Source organism: Seriola aureovittata, chromosome 12 (assembly GCF_021018895.1).
Source record: "Seriola aureovittata isolate HTS-2021-v1 ecotype China chromosome 12, ASM2101889v1, whole genome shotgun sequence".
NCBI lineage: Eukaryota > Metazoa > Chordata > Actinopteri > Carangiformes > Carangidae > Seriola > Seriola aureovittata.
Window position 1 is genome coordinate 20312964 of NC_079375.1, and position 22903 is coordinate 20335866.

General features: G+C 39.3%; 3 protein-coding genes across 5 annotated transcripts in view; all 3 read right to left on the reverse strand.

Moving 5' to 3' along the window:
• On the reverse strand, nucleotides 1–7623 carry mier1b (mesoderm induction early response 1b, transcriptional regulator). 2 transcript variants are annotated; one of them, XM_056392249.1, is made up of 13 exons: nucleotides 7581–7623; nucleotides 6753–6777; nucleotides 6065–6213; nucleotides 5756–5941; nucleotides 5494–5623; nucleotides 5298–5365; nucleotides 5011–5083; nucleotides 4723–4874; nucleotides 4362–4443; nucleotides 4152–4246; nucleotides 3666–3712; nucleotides 2500–2627; nucleotides 1–1898 (listed from the first exon to the last, which is right to left on the reverse strand). In XM_056392249.1, the coding sequence occupies exons 1-13, from the start codon at nucleotides 7587–7589 to the stop codon at nucleotides 1582–1584; spliced, it is 1461 nt and encodes a 486-aa protein (XP_056248224.1). In that variant the 5' UTR covers nucleotides 7590–7623; the 3' UTR covers nucleotides 1–1581. The 2 variants fall into 2 exon arrangements, with proteins under 2 accessions (XP_056248224.1, XP_056248223.1); XM_056392248.1 differs by having other exon boundaries at nucleotides 3666–3793.
• A 2360-nt stretch (nucleotides 7624–9983) lies between these two features.
• dynlt5 (dynein light chain Tctex-type family member 5) lies at nucleotides 9984–11657 on the reverse strand. Of its 2 annotated transcripts, XM_056392064.1 has the most exons (5): nucleotides 11584–11657; nucleotides 11160–11298; nucleotides 10832–10923; nucleotides 10296–10420; nucleotides 9984–10202 (listed from the first exon to the last, which is right to left on the reverse strand). In XM_056392064.1, the coding sequence occupies exons 2-5, from the start codon at nucleotides 11270–11272 to the stop codon at nucleotides 9999–10001; spliced, it is 534 nt and encodes a 177-aa protein (XP_056248039.1). In that variant the 5' UTR covers nucleotides 11273–11298; nucleotides 11584–11657; the 3' UTR covers nucleotides 9984–9998. The 2 variants fall into 2 exon arrangements, with proteins under 2 accessions (XP_056248039.1, XP_056248038.1); XM_056392063.1 differs by lacking the exon at nucleotides 11584–11657 and having other exon boundaries at nucleotides 11160–11572.
• Nucleotides 11658–15914: 4257 nt separating this feature from the next.
• The window catches only part of sgip1b (SH3GL interacting endocytic adaptor 1b), a 48573-nt gene continuing 41584 nt past the window's right edge, over nucleotides 15915–22903 (reverse strand). The window contains exons 18-26 of the mRNA XM_056392558.1: nucleotides 22192–22313; nucleotides 21885–22035; nucleotides 21205–21316; nucleotides 20724–20879; nucleotides 20377–20509; nucleotides 20084–20286; nucleotides 19735–19799; nucleotides 19239–19403; nucleotides 15915–19130 (exon numbers count right to left, since the gene is read on the reverse strand). Of these exons, the coding sequence (XP_056248533.1) occupies nucleotides 19108–19130; nucleotides 19239–19403; nucleotides 19735–19799; nucleotides 20084–20286; nucleotides 20377–20509; nucleotides 20724–20879; nucleotides 21205–21316; nucleotides 21885–22035; nucleotides 22192–22313 (1130 nt within the window). The 3' untranslated portion in view covers nucleotides 15915–19107. The remainder of the gene's footprint in view (nucleotides 19131–19238; nucleotides 19404–19734; nucleotides 19800–20083; nucleotides 20287–20376; nucleotides 20510–20723; nucleotides 20880–21204; nucleotides 21317–21884; nucleotides 22036–22191; nucleotides 22314–22903) is intronic.

Consider the following 22903-nt stretch of genomic DNA (forward strand, 5'->3'; position numbering starts at 1 on the left):
CATCATTAATACATTTATTAAATATAGCCAATGTTATTCCATTCATAGCCAGTCTTGGAATACACTTCATTTTTATTCATGTCGTCATTTACAGGGAAAAAAAATAAAAAAAATCACTGTCAAAAAAAGGGAAAGAAAAAGACTACATGGATCAACATTATTTGAGACAAACTTATCTTTATGTGTGAATGTAAGTTCAAAGTTGGGAGTACAAAGTAAAACACTTAAGCATTAAGGTGAATAGCTACTGTACCAAAACAAATTAAGGTCCTCGAGGTCACATCCCCATGTCAACCTGGTCTGTGTCACTGCTCCCAAGCTACTTACTGTGGAGACAGTAAATATTGGTTGAAACTAAGCAGTAAGAGGTTTTTAAACCAAAGGCAAGCAGCCAATCAACCATAATGTGGAGTTTTTTATGCACAAAAGATGAGGCTTAGCAACAAACATTTCAGACTGAGCAGGGTCACGCAGGAATGGGAAGTGCTGCCAAACAGAGAGGAAGGAGGAATGGCTACTTTTTTTTTTTTTTAAATTACATCCATCTCAGAGCAACATAGGCAAAAGTTTTCTTGACAAAAAGCAAAGCCTACGAGGAAGACCAGAAAATACAGAGATGAACAGACAGTTATAAAAATGTACCAACTGCTCAAGGTAAGAAATCTATACAAACTTTACATTAAAAATCATGGACATTCTGTCTAGTAAAAACAAAGCGTTGAGCAAAGCACTGACTATGAAAATCCAAAAATACAGCAATCTTCTACATGATGAGTTATAATACAGGACATCACTGATGTCAGCTGCTTTACACAAACAAACCTGCGGGGGGACTAGCCCATTGGTTTATTTATCATAATCAAACAAACAGCCGTGTTAGAGGCAAAGCCAGTTCAGAAGTGGAGTGAAAATGTAATTCTGCTGGGTTTTGTCACCACTCCTTTCAATAATGATGAGAAACATACAATCAAAGTGCAACTAAAGTGAGCCAGCGACAGCACCAGCCTACTCATCTTGTTTTTGCCTACTTTGCCTCTTTATGACAACTTCAGCACATACTCGTTTAAAACGTGTCCCCGGTTTCATCAAATGTTCAAATGGCTTGAACAGTAATTACCCATTATATATTTTTTGTTAAAAAATATAAATATCTCTTTGTGTAAAAAAATATCACAGGTGATTTATTTTTCTTTGAGTACAAATAGAAAAAGGAATTTCTTGGCAAAATTAGTCAAGTCTCCAAAAAGGGAATAAAGACGATTGGGTAGAGGAAACTTCGTAGGACATGATGGAGCTGTGGTACTTTGGGATGAGCTTTGCAGGCAGTCATTATATGGATGGGTTGGAGGGACGAGGGGACAGAGCAGCCGCTGCCCCTCCCAGAGGACCAGCTGCAGTTTGGTCGGCTGTGTTCTTCACGGTGTGATTTTCAGTGACCTTTGACCTTTTTAATAAGTGAGTCTCTGCTCTCAGGAGATGCTGTGCTTGCAGGCCAAGAGGGGCTCTTCAGCCTTAAGTGGGGACAATTTTTTTCACCCCAAATCAGCGTCTATTAGTCAACACCACCGAACTCCGGATCCTTCAGTTCTCCTGTGTTCTAGATGGTTCTGGCTCACTTTGGCCCAAAGGCTCTGCCTCCGTCCTGCATCTCTTGGCCGGCCTGTCGTGTACCACCGTTGCTGTGTCTCTGTGGTCCAGCGGAGGCTCCAGAGAACCATTTCTGTCATGGTTGGGTGCAGTGGGTTGGCTGCAGCCGTTGGAGTTGGTCTCTGAAATGGGAGGAGATTCCACCGGTGGATGGGAAGGACCGTTGGACTGAGCTGACTCAGGTTTGACTTGATTTGCTGGGGGCAACTGGACAACATCCACTGGGTGGTTTGAATTGTGGCTTGCAATACCTGTCAAACAAGGATGACATATTGAGTGGTCTGTAGTACTAGCTGTAGTAGTATCCCATTAAAACATTCGATAAATCCCCTTATAACTTTTGAAAAATTGTATTTTCACAGTAACAAATTTATGTAAAGAGATGTTGCAGCAAAATTCATTATATATAATTTGTCAATGTTCTGAGTTCCACAAATGGAAGTCCAATCATTTCTACTGTAATGACGTAGAGGCAGGCAAGAGACAGATTTCTTAGAATCCAGGCTAAGAAACAACTAAACCGATGGTTAGATACCATTAGTGGTTTTGGTTGGTGTTTTTGGATGAGCTGACCCTTTAAAAAGGTCACTCAAAATTAAAAATTCATACTCAGTGTCAGTAACTTTTTGTTTGTGTATTTGCCTTCCAACTCATCAGTATTTGCCAAATGTATAACAATGCATTTCTGTATATTCTTAATTTGTTCTGTTTTTGATGACTGATCCGGTGCGCAATGAAATAAAAAGGATAGATTCTAGTTTAGGTCTTGGCTTAGATTTGAAAAGTAAAAACATCTTAAATAACTGTGTGTGTGTGTACACACTCAACAGCACTTTATACTCCTCAGCTCACCGTTCTGACTGCTGCTGTCCTCCCTCTCAGAGTGGCTGGCGCTGCTGCTGGAGGTGGTGGGAGGAGGCGACGCCGCCCTGCTGGATGTTGCACTCTCCGTCTCATCCAGTAATCTGTCCATGTAGTCTCTGATGACACACAGCAGTACACAGCCTGTTACACATAACCTCAACTCTTGATATAGTGATACAGCGATTAAGTTTAGGTGTAATACTGCACATTGACCTGTACCGTTTCTTACACACCTCGTTATAAGACATGTAGTCAGTCTTAACAATTTGCTGTGGAACTGTGAACTGCTGTTCTATGAAAATCCATCCTTACAGACCCGGTTCAATCCACTGTGTTTTGCTTGATCTAATATTTAATTCTGGCTTCACTGTTGTTCGATCCTTTGACTGGACTAACCCAACGTTCTTTCTTTACAGTTCAAGCCAGGCAGTACATTAATGTTATGTTATGTTATACCCATAAATTATAGTGAGAGACAAGAAGACATTTTATTGGCTGACTGGAGCATTTCAACAGAAACTGATTAATATTAAAATAAAGCTAAAAATAGTTATTCCCATCACCATGCAGTATGAAAGAAGCCAACAGAGCACCACATTTCAGGGGAAAAATACATTCGTTACTAATACATCCGAGACTTAAGATTCCTTAAGATTCCTTCACAGGGGTGCATCAGCTCAGATACATAGGACAGACCCCAGGAATAAACTGAAGTAAACGTTCCCTGGTATGATCATGTTCTCTGAGTGTAAATCAATCCATTATTTCTCCCTTATTACCTCCTTCAAGGAGTTTGTTTTCTCCTGTGTGTGTGTGTTTGTTTGTTTGTTTGTCAGCAGGATTGCGCAAAAAGTAAAATAAAGACACATTAATGGTGTTGAAATCTTTGAGTCTGTACAATGTGGTTCAGATCCAGATAATAATCCGGATCTGGTGGAAGAAAATGTTTGGCCTTGGCGGAGTTATACACTCTACTTAGTGCCATTCTAGTTCAGGATCTGCAAATTTGAACAAATCTTAACACGTGTCTGCAAGAAGGACCCACCCATGGTTGCCTTATTTTAAACACAAAATAAACATATGAATCATTAATAATTTACAATGTCGATCTTAACAATATCTTTCACAACCGTATATATAAAAAATAAACTCACGTGACACCAGGGTGAAGGTTGTATTTCCTTTTCCCAAGTCTGGTTTGCTGTGCAAAGAAATCATAACGCTCAGACTTCTTCCACATGTAATAAAAGGCCACACATTCTCCTACAGACCTAGTTCTCACCTGAAAGATTTAATTCAGCAGACACGAAATGACCATTATTACCATCGTCTGAAGAGATAGATTAAGCACAGTTTCAAATAAGAGACAAATCAAATTACTGTTTAGGACTCTGACAAAAGTCACTTGATTTAGAGACATAAAAATTAAGAAATTTGATTTGTCTCAAAATGCAACAAGATTGAAATGCAGCAGATTCCAACCTTGAGCATCTGAACAGCCACATAACAAACACATCAACATAAATTTTAAATAAAATCATGTCATAATTACCAAAATGATTATCATCAATGTGGTCATGACATATTGAATATTGAGACTGAATTGGCTGATTATTGTGACTTTTTAACACTTCTCTTACCTTATTGGCCTGTATTAAATGAAAGTCTTTCCCATAAGCTTTTAATCCTTGTTCAAAGTTTCTACATTCCTCTTCAGTCCAGACAGACAGTTCCTCTGTTACAAAGAAGATGAGCGTTAATGTTGCATCTTTATTGTGATCGTTGAGAACTCACAAACTGAGTGCAGAGCAGTGGTGAAAATTAAGATCAGACTGTGAAAGGCATTTTACCTCTGGCTGCTTTTACATTAAACCTTAGTCTTCTTAAAGCTTCCTCTGTGTCAAAGTCACATTTCACCAGTTCATACAACGCCTACAAGGAAAAAAAATGGTTAAACATGTTTACATTAGCCACATGGATGAATATGAACATAATAAATCATCAAAACTAATTTGATTTAAAGCACAAAGCTGGCATTATTTTGAACTTCTCTTACTGACCAACAATGCTTTAGTTCATCTTTTCTTACTTTAATACTTCACTAGCCTGTCTCTTGCTCGCAGCCCTACTCAATGTGTAAATTTTTAAAAACAGTCATGACCTGTAACCTTGGAATACACACTACATATGCTACAGATGTGCTGATCTCACCTGTTCATTGTCTTTGATATGAGATCCCTCTGGGATTGCATCTACTCCCTTCTCATCTCCTGTTCGTCTCGATGCCTCTGTCAAAAACTCCACCACTTTGCCTTCAGGAAGACACTCAGGGTTCCACAATAGCTGGTCATCATTTTCATAAACTACAGGACAAATTCAGAGAACAGGCAATGAGACATCAACCGTATATCCACTACACTAAGTTTAGTTTACCCTGTGTGTTGTTTGTGTAACCCACAAAGTGTTATGATTTTAATATGTAGATGTTGACGTGCTCACCTTTTTCATTGTCCTTATATTTACACAGGCCAGCAGGTGTTTCTGCCTGATACATGGAACCCACCATAATCTCCTGTTGGGAATACATACACAGTTTAGACTATTTCTAAAAGTCAAAATGATTGGACAAACATGAAAATGGACACTGCTTATGTTGCAAACCAAGACGTTCAGCATTTCAAAGCAACCACGCTTTTTGTTTTAACACGTCTTTGGCAGTGTATCATAAATCCAGCTGTAATCTGACAGCACAAGTGTTTAACACTGATAAATAAGTTTTTGCAAACCTTTTTCCAGTCTTCAGATGGAACATAGTCCTCATCTTCATCCGACTCCTCCTCTGCATCGTTATTGCCTAAGACACAATGTGACATCCATTTAACCAGCTAAATCTCACAGGGAAATCCGCAGTGTTTTCTAAAACATGCATCAACACACACAATGGGGCTGCAACAAAAGGAAAGAAGATAAAATAGCACATACTTTCAAAATACATTAATTTCTGGGGACGAATAAGTTCTGCTGTTCCGAGGGACCTGACAGAGCGTGTGCGGCCCTCAGAGGTTGCCTGGACCTCTTCTCCCTGTCCTGATGAGTTCTTAACACCCTCACCCTAAAAATAAAAAAGTCACAAAGGTTAGAAATGCTGCTGAAATTACACAAAACAATGAACATCACACAACACAATACACTACGTTTCTGTACACCATATCACTGTCAAGAAACTCAACAAACACCAACACACCTCATTTCTTTTCAACTCGCCAGTGCTTCTGCTGCTTTCGTCATTGTCAAGGTCCTCTTCCTCATCTTCTTCCTCGTCATCATCTTCTTCTTCAGCTTCTTCTTCCTCCTCTTCATCTTCATCTGCTGTTGATCCGCCCCCGTAACCATACAGACTCAGCAGCTCATGAATGGGCATTTCTCCCTCCTATTGTAAAAGAAAAGTGACAATTCTTTCCTTACTCTAAAAGAAAATGAGGAAGCAAGCCCTTTTTTTTTTAACCAGATTGAGCTGACAAAACCAAATATTTGCTGAAAGCCTGAAACTCACCCGTGCAAGATCTTCAATCTCGTTGGCATTGGTCTCGTCAGCTGCCTCCAACATTTCCTCTTCCTCCAGGGTGCGCTCATCGTCAAAGTCATGGACAAGCATGTCTGCTGATGGGTCGAAATCATGGTCATCGGAACCTGCTGAACCTCCTGGAAAAGTAACCCCCAAAATTAGAGATACTCTAAATTTGAATATTTATTTAGGGGAATTATGAACAAATCCAAAAAGTATTTATATAACGTATAAAAATCTGTATTTTTTGTATAATCAGATTAAAGATATATTCAGGTGCAGGGGTTGGCGGTTTGGATAAATCTCTTTCAAACACATTGCAATACATGTTTTGACAAATCGAAGGAATTTGCTACCAGTAATCAAAGCATGTTGTCAAACTGATGCAAAAATCATTTAAATCGAGCATCACCACGATGCAGTCACACTCACTGATTTAAAGCATTACCCACAATGGCTTAATAGAGCCAGAGATAGTAAATAGACTGATACCATAGTATAAACACTATATCAAAATCTCTTGCATATTTGTAGACAAATTTATATTCATTTACGCATTTAGTGTTTCTAAAATAATCATGACTGTAAGTGTTAAATTTAATACGGATTAGATGCAAGTCTGTACAACAACAGGCATGCACACAAACAACAACAGAAAGACTCCAACTTTATGTACCTGGGCTCGAATTCCCGAGGGAGGGCTGGAAAACGGAAAAGAACAACATTAATCAAGTTAAACAACAGCTTCAGAGGCAAATATCTCATTAGATATACAATTAGAAACGGTTCGTTGCTGTACATAACATGAATGACTCGAGTTACTTTAGCGGAGGGGCTGGGGCATAAATGGGGATTCAGAAAAAGCGCGCCCGACCTTGTTCCCTATAAGCTGACTGCAGTTCAACAAGAAAAGAAACAAAGAAGACTGTCGCCACTTCCTGCGGGAAAATTTAGGCAGCAGCTCAATTATGTGAATAGCACTGATACAGTGGTGTTTACCGCCTGCATTCAACCACACTTAGCTTTGCACAACAGGCGAGTGGTTACTAGGTTAATTTACTCCACTGGCTAACTTACATTACAAGTTGCAAGCTAATTCTCCTTTATACATTTAGCTAACGCATTCAAGTTACGCTTGGTATTAACCACCTGCGAATAATGGCAAAAAAACAACACATAAAATATCTCTAACCGTGAAACTATCGCTATGTGTCCAAGTGAAAACGTTAATATGGGTAGTTAAGTATTGTTAAACAAAACCGCGAAGTAACATCGCTAACGCCGCAGCTCCCGTCCGTCTGGGCTAGCGCAGCTAACGTTAGCTAAATCCGAAGTTTACTAAACATGTTTGTGTCAAGAAATTGCTATTATCTAGCAATGCAAACAGCCGATTCTTAATTTCGTGTATTAAAGCTACAACACTCAAACGATGTACACATTCGACTGAATAAACTATCCAGCAGTGTAAATTTATTTTTTTCGAATATTTATTTCACTGTCTTACCTCCGCCATGTTTGCAATCCTGCAGGGTCACGTCAGGGGTCAGCGGCAGTTCCCGGATGTAGAGCCCCGCCCACCTGCAGTATCAAGAACATGATGCTTCCAAAGCGCAGAGGGTCCGTGTATTATCATGATCAGTAGGCTACGTATGTAAGATTATGTTCATAAAAACAATTACAAACCTTTAGATGCAAATACAGATTTACACAATGTACTGAGCATTAAAAAAAAAAAAGCTGCTATACGGTGTATTTTAGACATATTCCATATATGTTATATATTGCAAGACTTTACACTCTTGTAGTGTAGTATTCAAAGGTACTGTTGTATATACTGTAACTTCAGTAATGCTGATTAAACAGACAACACTGTATGCTGCTTTATTTCCATAGTAAGGGAACCCGCTCATTGTATTAATATTTAAAATCATGTAACAAATTCAAACATCTAATTTCTGTCATCCCAGCAAACATTTGTACTTGCCATAGCAGGAAGAGCACATACTACAAATACCATTAACAATGATTGTGGTAATCAAGTGTGCTTTAATATATGTGTGTATACAGAGTTTAGCCTTGTCACATCATTAACCTAATTGATGCATCTGAGCAATCAGCAGGCACACCTGTTGTTTTTATTGTTTTGTAACACCTTTACCTGATGATGTTTTTAGAGTAAAAGGCTGAAACAGTAATATCCCCCTTCATTATAGTAACTCCACTCAAATAATCATTATATTTGGAACTAATTCTAGCACTACCTACATGTTTGTTGATCAGAGTATTCCCGGTTGCCAGGCGGTTTCTGCCACAGTTGTCACAGTGCCTCAGATGATGAGTGCCTCAGCTCTGACTTACGTAAAGTTAAACCCTCGATGGATAGAGAACCTTGAGTACAAAGGTGAATTAAAAGTAAAATGTGCACGTAAAGCACTAGATTGTAAGGATTGTACAATGTCAAACAAGTAAGGTAAGTTACTGGGGTCTCTGGCCACCGGACGCCATGGAGGACACTCTCATTCAGAATGTATTAAGTATTTTAAGTGATACAGAGCAAATGACCGGAGTGACATTCAAAATGTTACATTAATTGAAGAAAGATATAACCGTAATACAAACTATGTTTTTGATTTTGGTCACCAGCCCAACCTTTTATATCTTGACATGGGCCCATGATGGTTATTTTGAGGTCAACGTTATTACATGACCGTTCAGTTTGACAAGTGCACAGGTAAATGCAACTGTCTCTTCTCGGAATCACTGATCTATGATTGTGATAGTAGTCACACACTCCACTATGTTGCTATGTAGAGAGCCATCACCTCAGTTTGTTGTAGGAGGCATATCTCAAGCGATCCATTAGGAGACACTTTACTAAATCCATGGCAATAAAAACCCTGCAGTTCAGACATAAAAGTGCAATTCTTTCTCTTTAACATTTACGAAAATGCGGTCAATCAATGATCCTCACAATGGCCTAGATTCCCACACATATCCCAAACGGCCAGAGTGACATCCGTTGTTAAAAGCCCATGATTGTCACCCGAGATAATACACGCCAATTCCTCAGAATTTACCTTGGGACAGTGTGTGACATCACCGGAGACTTGACATAAAAGGATTGATGGCGGCAGATGTTTTCAGAGAATCAACAAAAGACGGTGTTTGTGTGTAAGGTGTCTTGGTACAGTATCACAGCGTCTTTTAGCTCCATGAGATCCCTACCCCTGCTTGCGATGCTGCTGTGTGTGTTCTGTGTAGCACTGGTTCAGACACAGGATAACACAAACACACTGAGGCTGTGTGGCCGAGCATTTCTACGAGCGGTGGTGTACACCTGTGGAGGATCCAGGTGGAGAAGACTGATGGGAGAAGAGGGAACTTTGCCAGATGGTAAGTACTCAGTCACTTGAATTTCCCTTTAGAACTTAATGTTAATACTAAAACTCTAAACCAAATTACAAAATAACAGCCTTGACTTAAACAAACTTTGAAATCTCTTGGCAGGCAGCAAGGAGCCAAACCTCCTCAAGATGACAGATATGCCGGTGGTTGACCGTCATTGGCGTGACCAAAACCAAGCAATCAGAACAATGTGCTGTCAACTAGGCTGTCGAAGGAGTGACCTCTCCATGCTCTGCTAGAAGGGAACCTCCAAAGGAGACCATCGTCAATCTGTTGCAGTCGTTCATTAGTTTGAAATATAATCTTCAAAATATTGTCAGGATAATGTGATTTCAATTCCCATGATAGCAAAAATTAAAAAAACACCATGAATTTTGGTTACAAATTCTTGTTTTATCATTTCATACATGGCAAAATAAACAACATACATATAGAATGATAACCTTTTATATTTATCAGAAATGCATAAGTAAAATGATTCCTGTGTGTTTATGAGTCTATGTGCAATGTATATGAGTCACTCAAAGTAAATAGCGTAGACAGTTGCTACACCATACAGAGAGCTATTCTTGAAAGAGTAAGAGGCGAAGGTGTCGCTAGATGCATCCCACAGACAGCGACTGTTGATCTGCATGCTCTGCCCAGTGAGCTGACCGATGTGGACCAGGACAACTATCTTATATCTGGGGATCATGAGATCCTTCACACGGGCTCTTATCACCTAGGAGGGCCAATCAAAAGAATCAGCCTCGATGAAGCAGAAATTCAAAGGTTTTTCACAAGGTGCTGCATGAATGAGTTTATCATTATTTACCTCACATATTGTTTTTGTCATTTTTTGAGACCACTCTACTTCATATTTCTCTTCTTGGAGGTAACTGGTGAGTACATCCTTCAGTATGTCTGTGACAGCGAGGACAGGGAAGCGTTTGTAAGGTCCTGTGGTCCAAAAAACAAAAAACAATACAGGGACAGACAAGTTTTACTTCTTGTGCAACTGCTTTGGTTAGTGGAAAATATGGTGATGCATTGATTTGAACTAGGACAAAAAGTGCATAAAATAGATAAATATTCCACCAAAATGTCTGCTGGTTTGACATGTTTCTGGTCTTGTTCAGCTCCTATACTACACGAACCAACAGAACATACTAAGATTTGGCAACTCTAGGCATAAACTTTAAAAATGTCATAATTTTATTGAAATGAATAAAATTAAATCACTTCAAATTACTGCCCGAATATGATATTTTGGTGCAATGAATTTGCTGAAAGAATCAAAATCCCTGTTGTACGACTGTTACATCTGTAGTTGGTGATGAGTGTTTGTCATTAAGGTAAATGTTGTCTCACCCATCTGGTAGGTGTTCTCCATTGTTACAGGCATCCGAACGTTGTCATCATGGTGTCCTAGTTCATCCATGAATGACACAGTACTTATGGAGCTGAAAGGCAAGATCAGATTGAAGAAAATGACAGAAGGGTATACATACTCTGGCCGAGTGACATCCAACTAAGTAATTATTACAGAAGAGCTGTCTAAAACCTAACACCAAATATACTGAATTGGGGATGCTTTCTGGATATTAGTCACAACCTATGCCAATTAAGTATCAATGAAGATGACAAGCATTAAATTCAACACTGATACTGGCCCATGTCATTTACATAGTGTACTCACTCCTTAGTCTTGCCAGTTGTTTCCTTGCCTCTGACTCCATGGCTTCCCTCTGAGGGCACCTTGCCTGTCCTCTTCTCTTTTCTTTGGGATTTGTCTTTAAGTGGATCAGACATGGCAGCTTTCTCTTCCTTCAGCTCGCCTTTACAGGATGATAACCAAGCTTAAATCAAACCCTTATCGTTAATTAAAAAAAAAGTCTAACTCGGGATGATTTGGAGATGAAGATACATCAATATTAGACAGTAACGATAAAATTATTCTAACTTTGCTAGCTCATAGGTTAACTAGTCGCGTTGGCTCGTTTGTAAATGGATAATTCTGTGCGTTAACGCTAACTGGATAAGTAGTTTATAATTTTTCTGATCGTATCCCTCAAAATGGGGCGTACAGAAATAATACTGAGGGAAATTAATCACGTTTTTACCAATTTCAGGGTCTCTCTAACCGAGCACGACTAAGCAGTCAGCCCCGCTGAGCTTGGTGTTGCCATGACGACTACAAAACATTACTCAGGGGGAGGGGTTTCGATGCACGCGGGCTACTAAGTTATGGGCATGTGTTTTATATGCTATACATTGGCCTAAATGAGCCGTTCATTTCCTCTTGTCCAATTTTCAACAGTGATATTAATTAACACTAAAAGTAGTCCTGAGTAGGGCTGCAACAAACGATTATTTTCATTATCGATTCCAATGGGCATTGTTGTTGTTGTTGTTGTTGTTGTTGTTTCAATTAACTGTTAATTAAATTGTCCATGCCCATTTCAATTTCGCAGGGACTCTTCAAACGTCTTGTTTTGGCCGACCAGCAGTTCAAACCCTGGGAGATTTTCAGTCTACTATGAGAGACAGCAAATCCTAACACAGACTAGAATTAGAGAAAATACATTTTTCAACATTTTTGCTTGAAAAATCATTGAAACGATTAATTCATTATCAGAATTATTTTTCTGTTCATCTAATCTCAACCTCAGGAGCTGGTGGAGACCAAACACAGAGCTAAAAGACAGGGAACACTGGACTGAGATCATCATGAGACATCAGGTGACAAGCACCACTCCAAATACAACAAATAAAATATAATAATAATAAATAATGTCAATTAAAAGTTATAAATGAAGATAGAAAAAGTTGTCCTCCTTTCTTCTCTTCACCTCTTTCCTCCACAGTCTTTCCACCAACAATCACAGTGCGACACACCTGCAATGTGAGTGAGGCAGTAGTTGCAGAGGGTGTGAACACAAAGACAATGGAAGAGTTAGAGCTTCTGTCAATGTCTGAACACAAAAATAAAATTTGCCTGCTGCTTGGTGCGTGTGCTTCACTCTTCACGTATCAACCTTTACAAAGGACGTTACTTTCAGTTTCATTCACGTCGTAGAGACTCATCTTGACACTGGCCTCAGTCACTGCAGGTGTCCTTCAAAAAGGCTTTTGGAGCTGTCACGACTGGCCAAAATAACCTCATATTGATGGTTTCAAACACAAATGTGTCCCCACAACCATAGCAACACATGTATACACACATGTACACGTCCTTACAGAAGCGACACAGATTAATAAGCAGGTGAACAGGCAATAAGCTAACAACATTTTCACTTCTGATAATATTTTGTCATGTTTGTAATAGTATAAAGATGTATTATTACAAGTACAAAACCTGCTCAAGATCTTTGAATAGCCCTAAATAACAATCTTATACACTGTCCAACACATCACCTTTCCTAAATTAGTGAGCGATGATCAATTAGCAAGTGTGTAGCCACAGCTCGTGATTGAGATCAAACCAATATTAATTCCTTGCATAGTTTTTACATTTTTTCTAAGATATCTCAACACCTCTAATTTCACTCTCTTTGATGGTAGAAATGAGTTAGGAAGCTTGTGTAGTACTAACTGAAAAAGTGGAAGAGAGTGCACACAAATAAATAAAAAGGAAGGGTTCCTGTACGACAAAAAATATTATCATAGGCTGAAAATGAGAAAATAACAAAAAAATGGGCAAAACATTTGAACAAAAATAAAAGACCTGCAACACTTGCACAGCCATAATCATTATGCTTATTTAAAAATATATATATTTTGTACAGCTTTGCATGAATTTTCACTACCAGGTGCTTCAACTAAGTACAGCACACTTAAATGATCAGTGTGAGCATAAATGGCAGAAAATTTAAGTGCACTCACTAATTCCTCTGCAACTACTGCATCAAATATCAACTACTCCTTATTTCCTTGCAAATATTATTGTATTTTCAAAACCCAATGTATATTTTGTAATACAGAGCCAGGAATATGCAATAGTTTAAAATATACAGCCATGAGTGACACCAGCGAGTTACAAAAAAAGGGTCACTTCTGCTTTTCTCTGGAAATCAGCTCCTGAATTTGTATTGCAGTCAAAGGGAGAGGTGGAGGGTAGTCCCATCACATCCTCAGAAACCGTGAAAGATATCAGAATTACACTAAAACTGGGTGATACAAGACAAAAAAAATGTCTATATTTTTGATATAACAAATTGTCAATGAAGGTTGGAAATTGTGGGATTTAAAAGAATTTGTATGACCTTTTTTGAGGAAGATTTTCAGGGATGGCAGTTACAGTTTGCAGTTAGCTCCAGTAGAATAAAGTAGACTACACCACTGTACACAACCACACGCACACGCTTTGTCAATTTCTGCCCGGATACTGCGTTAGTACCTGCTGAGACCTGAGACCTGCTGTTTGCTATCAGCTTCTGAATTTGTATTACAGTCTATGGGAGAGCTATGATGGTTGAACAGTTCCTGTAGCTCGAACCTCAAAGTAAATTCAATATGTCTGCTGCTGTATTTACTGTTGTACTGTCCAGTCTGAACTGTAATATCTCTCTTATGTGTGTGTTACGGCCTCCAAGAATAAATCCCAAAAGGGGCAGGAGGCTGCAACATATGTAAAAAGGACACCAGACAAGAATAACATTTCACCCAAGCTTTATTGAAATGTCCCCAAAATAAGTCATAGTTTATCGACCCAAACCAACGAAAACAAAAAGGACTGGCCAAAATAAACAAAAGACAGGTAAACGCTGGGCCAACCACGCATTGGGCCGTCGCTCCCAGAGCTTCCTCCTAGACTACCTAAACCCAACTTAACCTAAAACAAAAGACGAATAACATGACTACCGGTAATCTCCAGCCCGAAAGAACAACTGTCTGTCTTTCTGTCTGTGTGTGTGTGTGTGTGTGTGTGTGTGTGTGTGTGTGTGTTGTGTGTGTGTGTGTGTGTGTGTGTGTGTCTTCCCATTGTCTCCCAGATTTGTCCCCACAACCATAGCAAGACATGTATGCACACATGTACATGTCCTAACAGAATGTTGATCTGCAATAAAGCTATATCACTATATCCACATATAGACAATAGCTTGTAAGACCTTTTATGAAATACCTTACCTGTTACCTTTTTGAGACTTATTTTGAAATTAATATGTGAGGCTACATGGGAGATTGGTCTCAGACTTTTGGCCACCACTGTATATAAACTAACCCTATACTGAGAGGTGTTCCTAATTTTTTGTCCATCCCATTTATAGGAATTAGACTTGACAAACTATTAGGAACACTTCTCAGTACACTTAAACATTACCACAATTACAGCCTCCACACTGACCATTAAAATAAACCAACACTTCTCAAACAGATTCAGCAAATACCAAACATTATAATTCTCATGGAGGAGGATTTACTGAAAGGCCTGTTCCATTATACTGCATCAGTTTCATCCAGGTTCACCTAATACATATATATGAATTCAAATTAAAAATCAAGGAGACTTACAAATGCTAAAACAAATCAGCCCTTTATTTAAAGTTTACCCAATATACAGCAACGCTTAATAAAATGCATTCCTTTGAACAGAACGGTAATGGGGTTAATGGGGCAGAAATAAGTGACTGCAGATTGCCTTAAAAGGTCCACTGTGTAACTAGGCTATATATTTATTTTTACTCGAAAGCTTTGACAACATCTCATTGTTTTCCTAAACTGATCAGCAGATGCTCAGCTGTCAGTTCATCTCCATTTGGTTACGTGTTAGTTTACTAATACATTATTCACCACCCCATCTGTTGATAAAGACCATGGAATCTGGAAGAAAAAAACATAATTTTTTACCATGAAAACAATAGTTGTATCGTCAAAAAGGTCTATTTAATAGCTGTTATGGACGGAGCTTTCGATCACACCATGATTATCATGTATTGAAAGTGTTAAAATTTCCTTTTTTTCAGGGCACATTAAGGACATATCCTTATGTCTTGTGTTTCCAAGGTCAGGAATTGACTTTGAACCTTGTCTTTCAAGCCAAAATAGATATGTTAATGCTGCAAATAATAAACAAACAAATAAATAAAATAAATAAAGACTGACTAAATGGACCTTACTGTTAGATTACTTTCCCAACAAGCCTGGCAAAATTTTGTCAGAATGCCTCTTTGATGGTGCAGTTGAACCGGTTGAGGCTTTAATAAACTCCTAAATAAATCATGTTGAATAATAAAATAATACGTACCTGGAAAAACAGTGGAAATCAGATTTAGTGATTTACTCTAATAGGAATGTGTCACTGTCTAAAATAACATGATCTTGCTTTAAGCAAATTTTGGCAAAGAAATCCTTCCATACTTTTACTTTGTGAGATTTTACATGTTCGTGTTTAATGTGACATGTATAGAAAATATACTTTTGTATCTTTGAACAAAGGAGCGAGAGATAATGGTATCATATTTCCTCTTCTTTATTACCAAGTAAAACAGGTATTACATTATATTGATTTTTTTCATATATTTACTTTCAAAATCTTTGGATGGGAAATTTACATGAAATGTTTGCATATTCTGTGTCTAACACAGTGAAAGGAATACAGCCAAAAAGTTGTAGAAAAAATAAACTTACAGAAATCCTCTGATATTGGAGGACTTAGTGTATGTTCAAAAATAAGGCAAAGAAAAATATAAGCATTGTTAACAGAAACACTGTGAATTTTCGCTCTCAATTAACTGAAAGAACCATGTGTTTTTTTTTTTCTTTTTCTAAGAACTAAATGTAATATTACACCCAGGCCCAAACTGTGAGTCAACACATCAAAACATTCTATAAAATGTGATGATCAAACACATATCAACATGTGTACATATGACATGAAGCCATGGATTGTTTTATGAATGAAATTTAAGGTGTGTTTTGTGTGCAGGTCAAACACAGGAGAATGTCAAACACCAATATTAGATGCATGGAATGGGAATATCAATGAACACATGCCAAAGTTATTGACAATGAGCTTTTGAAGGTGCATCGACAGCAAAACAGAGAGTGGAGGTTTAAGTGAAGGCAAAAAGTCTCCTCTCATTGCACAATTACACAATAACACGTATCATGACCTTATTGAAATGGATAATTGGTATTGCATTGATAAGACTGGTGATGGACAAATGCAGATTTCATGCGGCACCATTTGGAGTTATTAGTCAACAGTAATATTTTTTTTTTTTTTGTACAAGAAACCCACATGTAAAACAATAGATGAGGAGAGTGTTTGTGTTGTTACATAGAACCTAATGCATTATGAGTGCTGACATCAATTAACCAAGAGACAATCACAGACACATCCATATGCCCAGAGAAATATTTGAAACATAGCTTTTTATGTACACTTTTTACACTTAAGTTTTTAAATATTGCTATTAGAAAATGATAAAACATTTATTCAACACGGTGGAAAAGGAGGAAAATAACACAGGGACATGAATAGTGCCGTTTTCTTGATAGACATTTCTTTTGATTACACTGAGATGTCCCCAATAATCCTCGTCAAGACCTCTATCAAAGATCACAGTCATAGGAACTGGCCAAGTTTTTAAGCAGCATCGAAGGCAACTCCTACAATCGTCAGCCCAGGTCCCTCTGTATTTCTCCTGAAACTTAAAGCTCCTTTTCACCTTGGTATGGCACTCACATCTGGCTCCGCATGTATATAACATCTTAAGGCCCTTTCAAACACACATTCTGTAACATTTAACAGAATAATTTACCCAAACTATTCCAGTGAAAGTAGCAGCTTCTGTTATTCACACAAGTATCGCCTTATTGTTGTGAAACCTGACCCACCACAAATACCAAAGTCCTGTGATGGGAGAAATTTGATGTATGTCAGCATTGCACTTGCCCACAGTGTAATGCTTTTGTTCTTCAGCAGGTCAAACTGCCATGACTGATTTACTGCCGGTATCGGCTCTGTGTTCACATGACCCGTTAATGGCAAAATGCCATCAGAGGTGGTGTTAATGGCTGCATGTGTGGAAGCATGGCAATATAAATGTACTTCAATCCTGAGCACAGAAAAAGGTGTTTTCCAGCACATAAAATATATTTTGTTGAGAAATTATCACAAGGACTAATACTTTAATTTGAGCAAACAAAAATGTATTGTGTGCTCAATAAATTAATTTGTATGTTAGCTATTAGCTACATAAGAACATTAAGTTTTTTTGTCTCCAGTCCGAGTGCGAGGAAAATTATCGGTTAGCAGGAAAGAAGGGAAATACCGAGACTGGTAAACACCACAGCCACACATCATTGTTTTCTACTGTGTTGGGTACATAGTTTCATAAAAATGTTTTCAAATTCTGTTTGAAAGTTAGTTAGTTCTCTGTTAGCTTGCCGATTAGCCAGGATGCTAGCTAATTTCTGCGGTAGCTAACTAAGCTACCTTCTTAATTGTCAAAGTACATAGCCACAGTTTTATAATCATCATTGTAATTCATAAAACTGTAATTGTAATTCTCTCTGTTTTTGGTTTTTGGAGGGAAATATATGCGACTCTTTAGCAGGCAAATGCTGCACTATGTTCACCAGGTAGTTGTTAACTTTGTCTGCTGTTTAGTGATGGGCAGGTAGAGTACAGTAGGTTTATTACAACCTTTTTGCTGAAAACCGCTGCCTGCCATGGGCTGCAAAGTTTAAGCGTTCAATGTGGAGATAATAAACTAGCATCTTAATCGAGCACTGAATAGTTTTGTTTGCTCAAATCAAATCTTTCCATGATGACAATTTATTTACAAAATGTAATTTATGTGCTTGCAAACAACATTTTCCTTCGCTCAAAATGTCCCATCATGCAATCAGGATTCAGGCACAGATATAATTCCACTCGAAAAGCACCTTCAGATTAAGTGTGCTGATGTTAGTCCAGTGCTGCAGGTCATTTTGAACTGTGAACCAACCAATCGAGACTGATAGAATGGGCTGTGACATGTCCAAGGCTCATCTAAACAGAAACACAAATTCTGCTCAGACGACAATAAAGATTGGCCACACATGGTGGAGAAAAAAAAATCTGATTTGAGATGGCAGTGTAAATCAGATATTACCATGTAATCTATAACTTATTAGAATACAAATGCAAAGCAATCCTATACTGCACTTTATCTTTTTTTTCCTTTTTTTTTTTACATTTTCCATTCTTTTCCACCTTGTTTAAGATTGTTCTAATATTATATAATCTATTCACATTATCTTTTACAGTGCATTTGCAATGACAACCAGTTAGACAAAAGAAACTGAAATGAATAAGGCTGGATCACTGTATGAATCCACAAATATGTTAACAAGAACAAAGAATCAGGGTTTTCCTATATTTTACTCCATGTAAGCCCATAAGTTTTCCAATTGCACAAAACTAATTAATTGTATTACCTTGCATAAACTCAGCAGCAGTCCGACTACTGAATATGATGTTATAAATTCAAATATCCTGTGTGTGTGTGTTATGGTCTCTTATTCTGTTTAATCTCAACCATTAATTCTAATGGATGCTAAAGAGAGAGTTTCAAATGCACGTAGCATGGGATGGATCCATTGTCTTCACAGTCAAAAGCCACTGATTCTCTTGATTCCCTTCACAAACAGGTCCACTAATTATCTGCTAAATATTTCCCTGTGAAGCAAAATGAAACATGTCAGGGGAGTGAAAAACAATCAATTTGTTTCAAAATAAAGACAGTCAGAGACAAAAGTCACATAGATTTCTGATACTCAAACCAACCTGCAGCAAATCTCTTCTTGACCAGCGATAGCCGATAGCCAGTGCCAACCAGCTGGATGTCGCACCCTGACAGTGTGCTTCCCTCACTGGTAAACTGGACTGCCAGCTGGGAGGGTTTACAGGGACCTTCTGTCATCTGGAACCGGCCCAGCAGAGCCCCTACTCCTGCAGGACACGGATAGCTGTAAGTCCAGTAATCTACTTGGTGTAACAAGATAATAAACGTACATTTTGTAGAATAAAAAACAGGGTATTGATCGTGCATTTCCCACGTGGTTTCAGAGTTGGCAGCTTGTCAACATGAGTGACAAATGATGGGGCAGGGACTGGACCAAGTAACTTGTCACAGACAACAAACCTACAACATACCGGCAAAGAGTTGCATACTATAACTGAGATTTTGGTTTTAAAATTCAGCAGCACACAGTGAAAATATGATGATGCCGATTGTTTTTGTCATATTCTTCTAAGATGTCCTTGTTAAACAAACACCCACCTCCATTTTCAGATCTGTGAGAGAGGCTGGGAATCTTCCATTGTATCGTCTGCTGCTCTGGATTCCTTTATGGGGAAATCATTGTCACGTTACAGAAGGCATGTTGTCTGATATGCATTAAGCCATAGCAAGTTAATCAAGCCTAGGTCTATGTCCATGCTAACAAAGACAAAGAAAACAATATAATAATACTTATCTCTATTACTGGCCATTGAGTCAGCAGTTATATACAATTTCCACCAAACAAATAAAGACAGTATATATCTATAGCTTCTAGGGGCAGGAGATTGTCCTAGGTTGACCTTCACCTCGCTGCACAACCATGTCAAACATTGCGAACAGTCCTCACCAGGTGGCAGGTGGGATCATGGCCTGGAGTTTGGCTATGCCTCCGTCCACAGGTACCAGGAAGTTGATGTTGTGTAGTGGCACAGGGGCGGCCATGGCCTCGATGTTGTATTTGTAGTCTATTCTAAGGTCCGTGTTGGTGGCGTCACCTCGCCAGCTCACTGCCAGGTTCAGAGGAGTGGACTGGATCCCCTCTGCTGACACCTGAGACACACAGAAACACAAGACAGTGAGAGTGAGAGAGAGAGAGAGATAGATAGATACAATACACAGATACAGTATATAGGTAGATACCTGATATTTGATCATATCCACGTTGTAGTATGTTGCCTGAGGCTTCTGTTCAGCCACTTTCCTCAGATGGCTCATCAAGTTTGGCATATTTACCCAGAACTCCTTGGTGTCTACACTGTCTGTTGTGGAATCACTAAGGGATGAGAGGTACATATTTGATTCAGACAATCTTTAATTAGATACTGACTGTATTATAATGCATTATTTATTATAAACAATTACCAGTAGTTCTTGCTTTTCCAGTTCTTTATCAACTGATTTTTGTAACTGACACTTCTGAAGATACGTCGTGACCTATGTTCATATAGTTTAGGGTGCAAGTCAGGCTTTAGCATGCAATTTCCTACCAGCACAGCAGCTGTGGATTGGGGAGGACCTGCTCCAGTCGGCTGAAATTGCTGATGCTAAAGGTGAGGATGGGTTGAGACGGGTGGCTTGCAAAATGCCTGGTTATGCCTGCAGGGAAGGACAGCACCATCTCCCCTGTGATCCTCACAACACATCTGGGACAGAGGGAGAGAAGAGGCACAACTCGGACAATGTACTGAACAAAAATATACACTCGCAGAATGTCTTTAGTATCCAAGGTTGTAGTGCAAAGTGTCTGTGTAGCTACCGGAAACACATCCACTTTATTAGTCTTTAAAAAGAGACCATAAAAGTTTCTCCTCGGCCTCTCCAAAAACTTTTAAATCTTATTTTTCCTTTCGCTTTATTTAGCACATTATGATAAAAGTGCTTCACCTTCCTACTCAAAATTATAAACTGTATAAATTGGCGAGTGCATCTGTAATGTCACACTGTCCAAAAGAGAAAATGTGGGCGTACTTGCTGGGATCAGCGCCTTTAAAGTAGGCATTGATGGTTTCTGTGAAGGCAGCTGCCACTGGTAGAGTGTCCTGGGGACCCATGGTGAGGGGACTGGGTCCTCTGGAGCATCCTGAACACACACACACACACACACGCACGCACGCACGCACGCACGCACGCAAAAAAAAAAAAAAAAACATTAAACCACATCTATACTCTGCGGTTGTTCCTTGTTTGCTCAAAAGTTCAGCCATGGTTTACACGCAGAGGACAGGGGAGTCTAAACAAACAAAAGCAAAACTGAACCCTCCATTTTGAATGTGGATTCTAGGTGAGTGAGCAGGACATGGGATGGCGTGTGCAGCAGTAATTTGGCTTGGTGGACATGAGCGTGGACATGAGCGTGGACGAGACCACAGGTAGAAACAGGGCAGGTGCTTTCGGTACATGCACTGGTGGGACTACAGTAGCGTTTTGTGGCTCGACTCACCTTCAAAAGCTAAATAAAACCTGCCGTGGTCAAACCATACCAGAGGCTGTGAGGCCTCTGAGAGAGCAGAGATGTGAGGAGAGAATAATGGAGAGGGAAAGGACCGTGAGGAAAGGACACAATGATGAGCAACAGACAACGTGGACTCAGACTGAGATGTGACACTAAAGAAAAATGAGAAGACCAGGTTGACTTGCTGGTAGTGTACCTGTGGTGGCCAGGTTAAGGTCCCTCCCTAAAGTTGGAGTGGACGCTGCACTCTGCGAGGTAATGGAGGAGATGGAGGAAGAGCTCTCTGCCCGGGCCAGGGGGGCGAAAGGCGGGGGGCTGCCTGAAACTGGCGGACTGAACGGCCGAGTCTGGAGACAAGACGCATACTGTAAATCTGCCGTCTGAGTGAGAGTGAAGAAAAAGAAAGACTCGCACAGAATTCATTCACCTATGTCATTTAAACAGAATGAAATGTCAAAGGAGAGGAAGGCAAAGAGAGGAATGAGAGGACACTTCACACGTACCAGGTCTGTGATTGGTTTCCCAGGAGGCAGCTTTGGTCGCGAGGACGGTCGAGGAGGAGGAGGCGGAGGGACAGGGCTGCCTCGAGACTGAGGCGTGGCAGGACGAGCTGGAGACGAGGGGCCTGCAGCACATACCAGTGTCTGTAGTTAGCACTGCCTTCAGATCACAGTGAGAGATTTTTTATTCAACAACAACATTTCTATTTATTCAGAGCGTAGCGCTCTGTGAAAATTCAATTTGCATTCTCTTCCGTCAGCTCAACAAAGCTCTGTTTGACTGTCTGAAAAGCTGTGATATCATATTTCTTATTTCAATTTCACAATTATTTCAAATATTCCGCCGACCACAACTAAAGGCCAATACACACTGCTGCCAAACAGCATGCGTCAAATCAGTTACCCCTGTTATTTTCTATGGACAACCCCCACACCTGCCCCTGAAAATTTGTTTGTTTTTTTTTTTCCCCAGAGAAAAGGCTGTTTTGTTCCATAGCAGCTCAACTTCCCTCTCCTCACCTCTTGATGTCTCTATCGCTGTCTCTTGTGTGTGTGCAATGGAGGAGGAGAGACTACTTGAGAAAAATAAAGAGCTATATAAAGAGACATATAAAGAGCTGTATGACCTCTTGCGTTATTACAAAGACAATGGCAAAAAGAAAAAAGATATTGCCTGGCGAGTCATAGCTCTGCACATTTGGCACTTGAGGTGAGA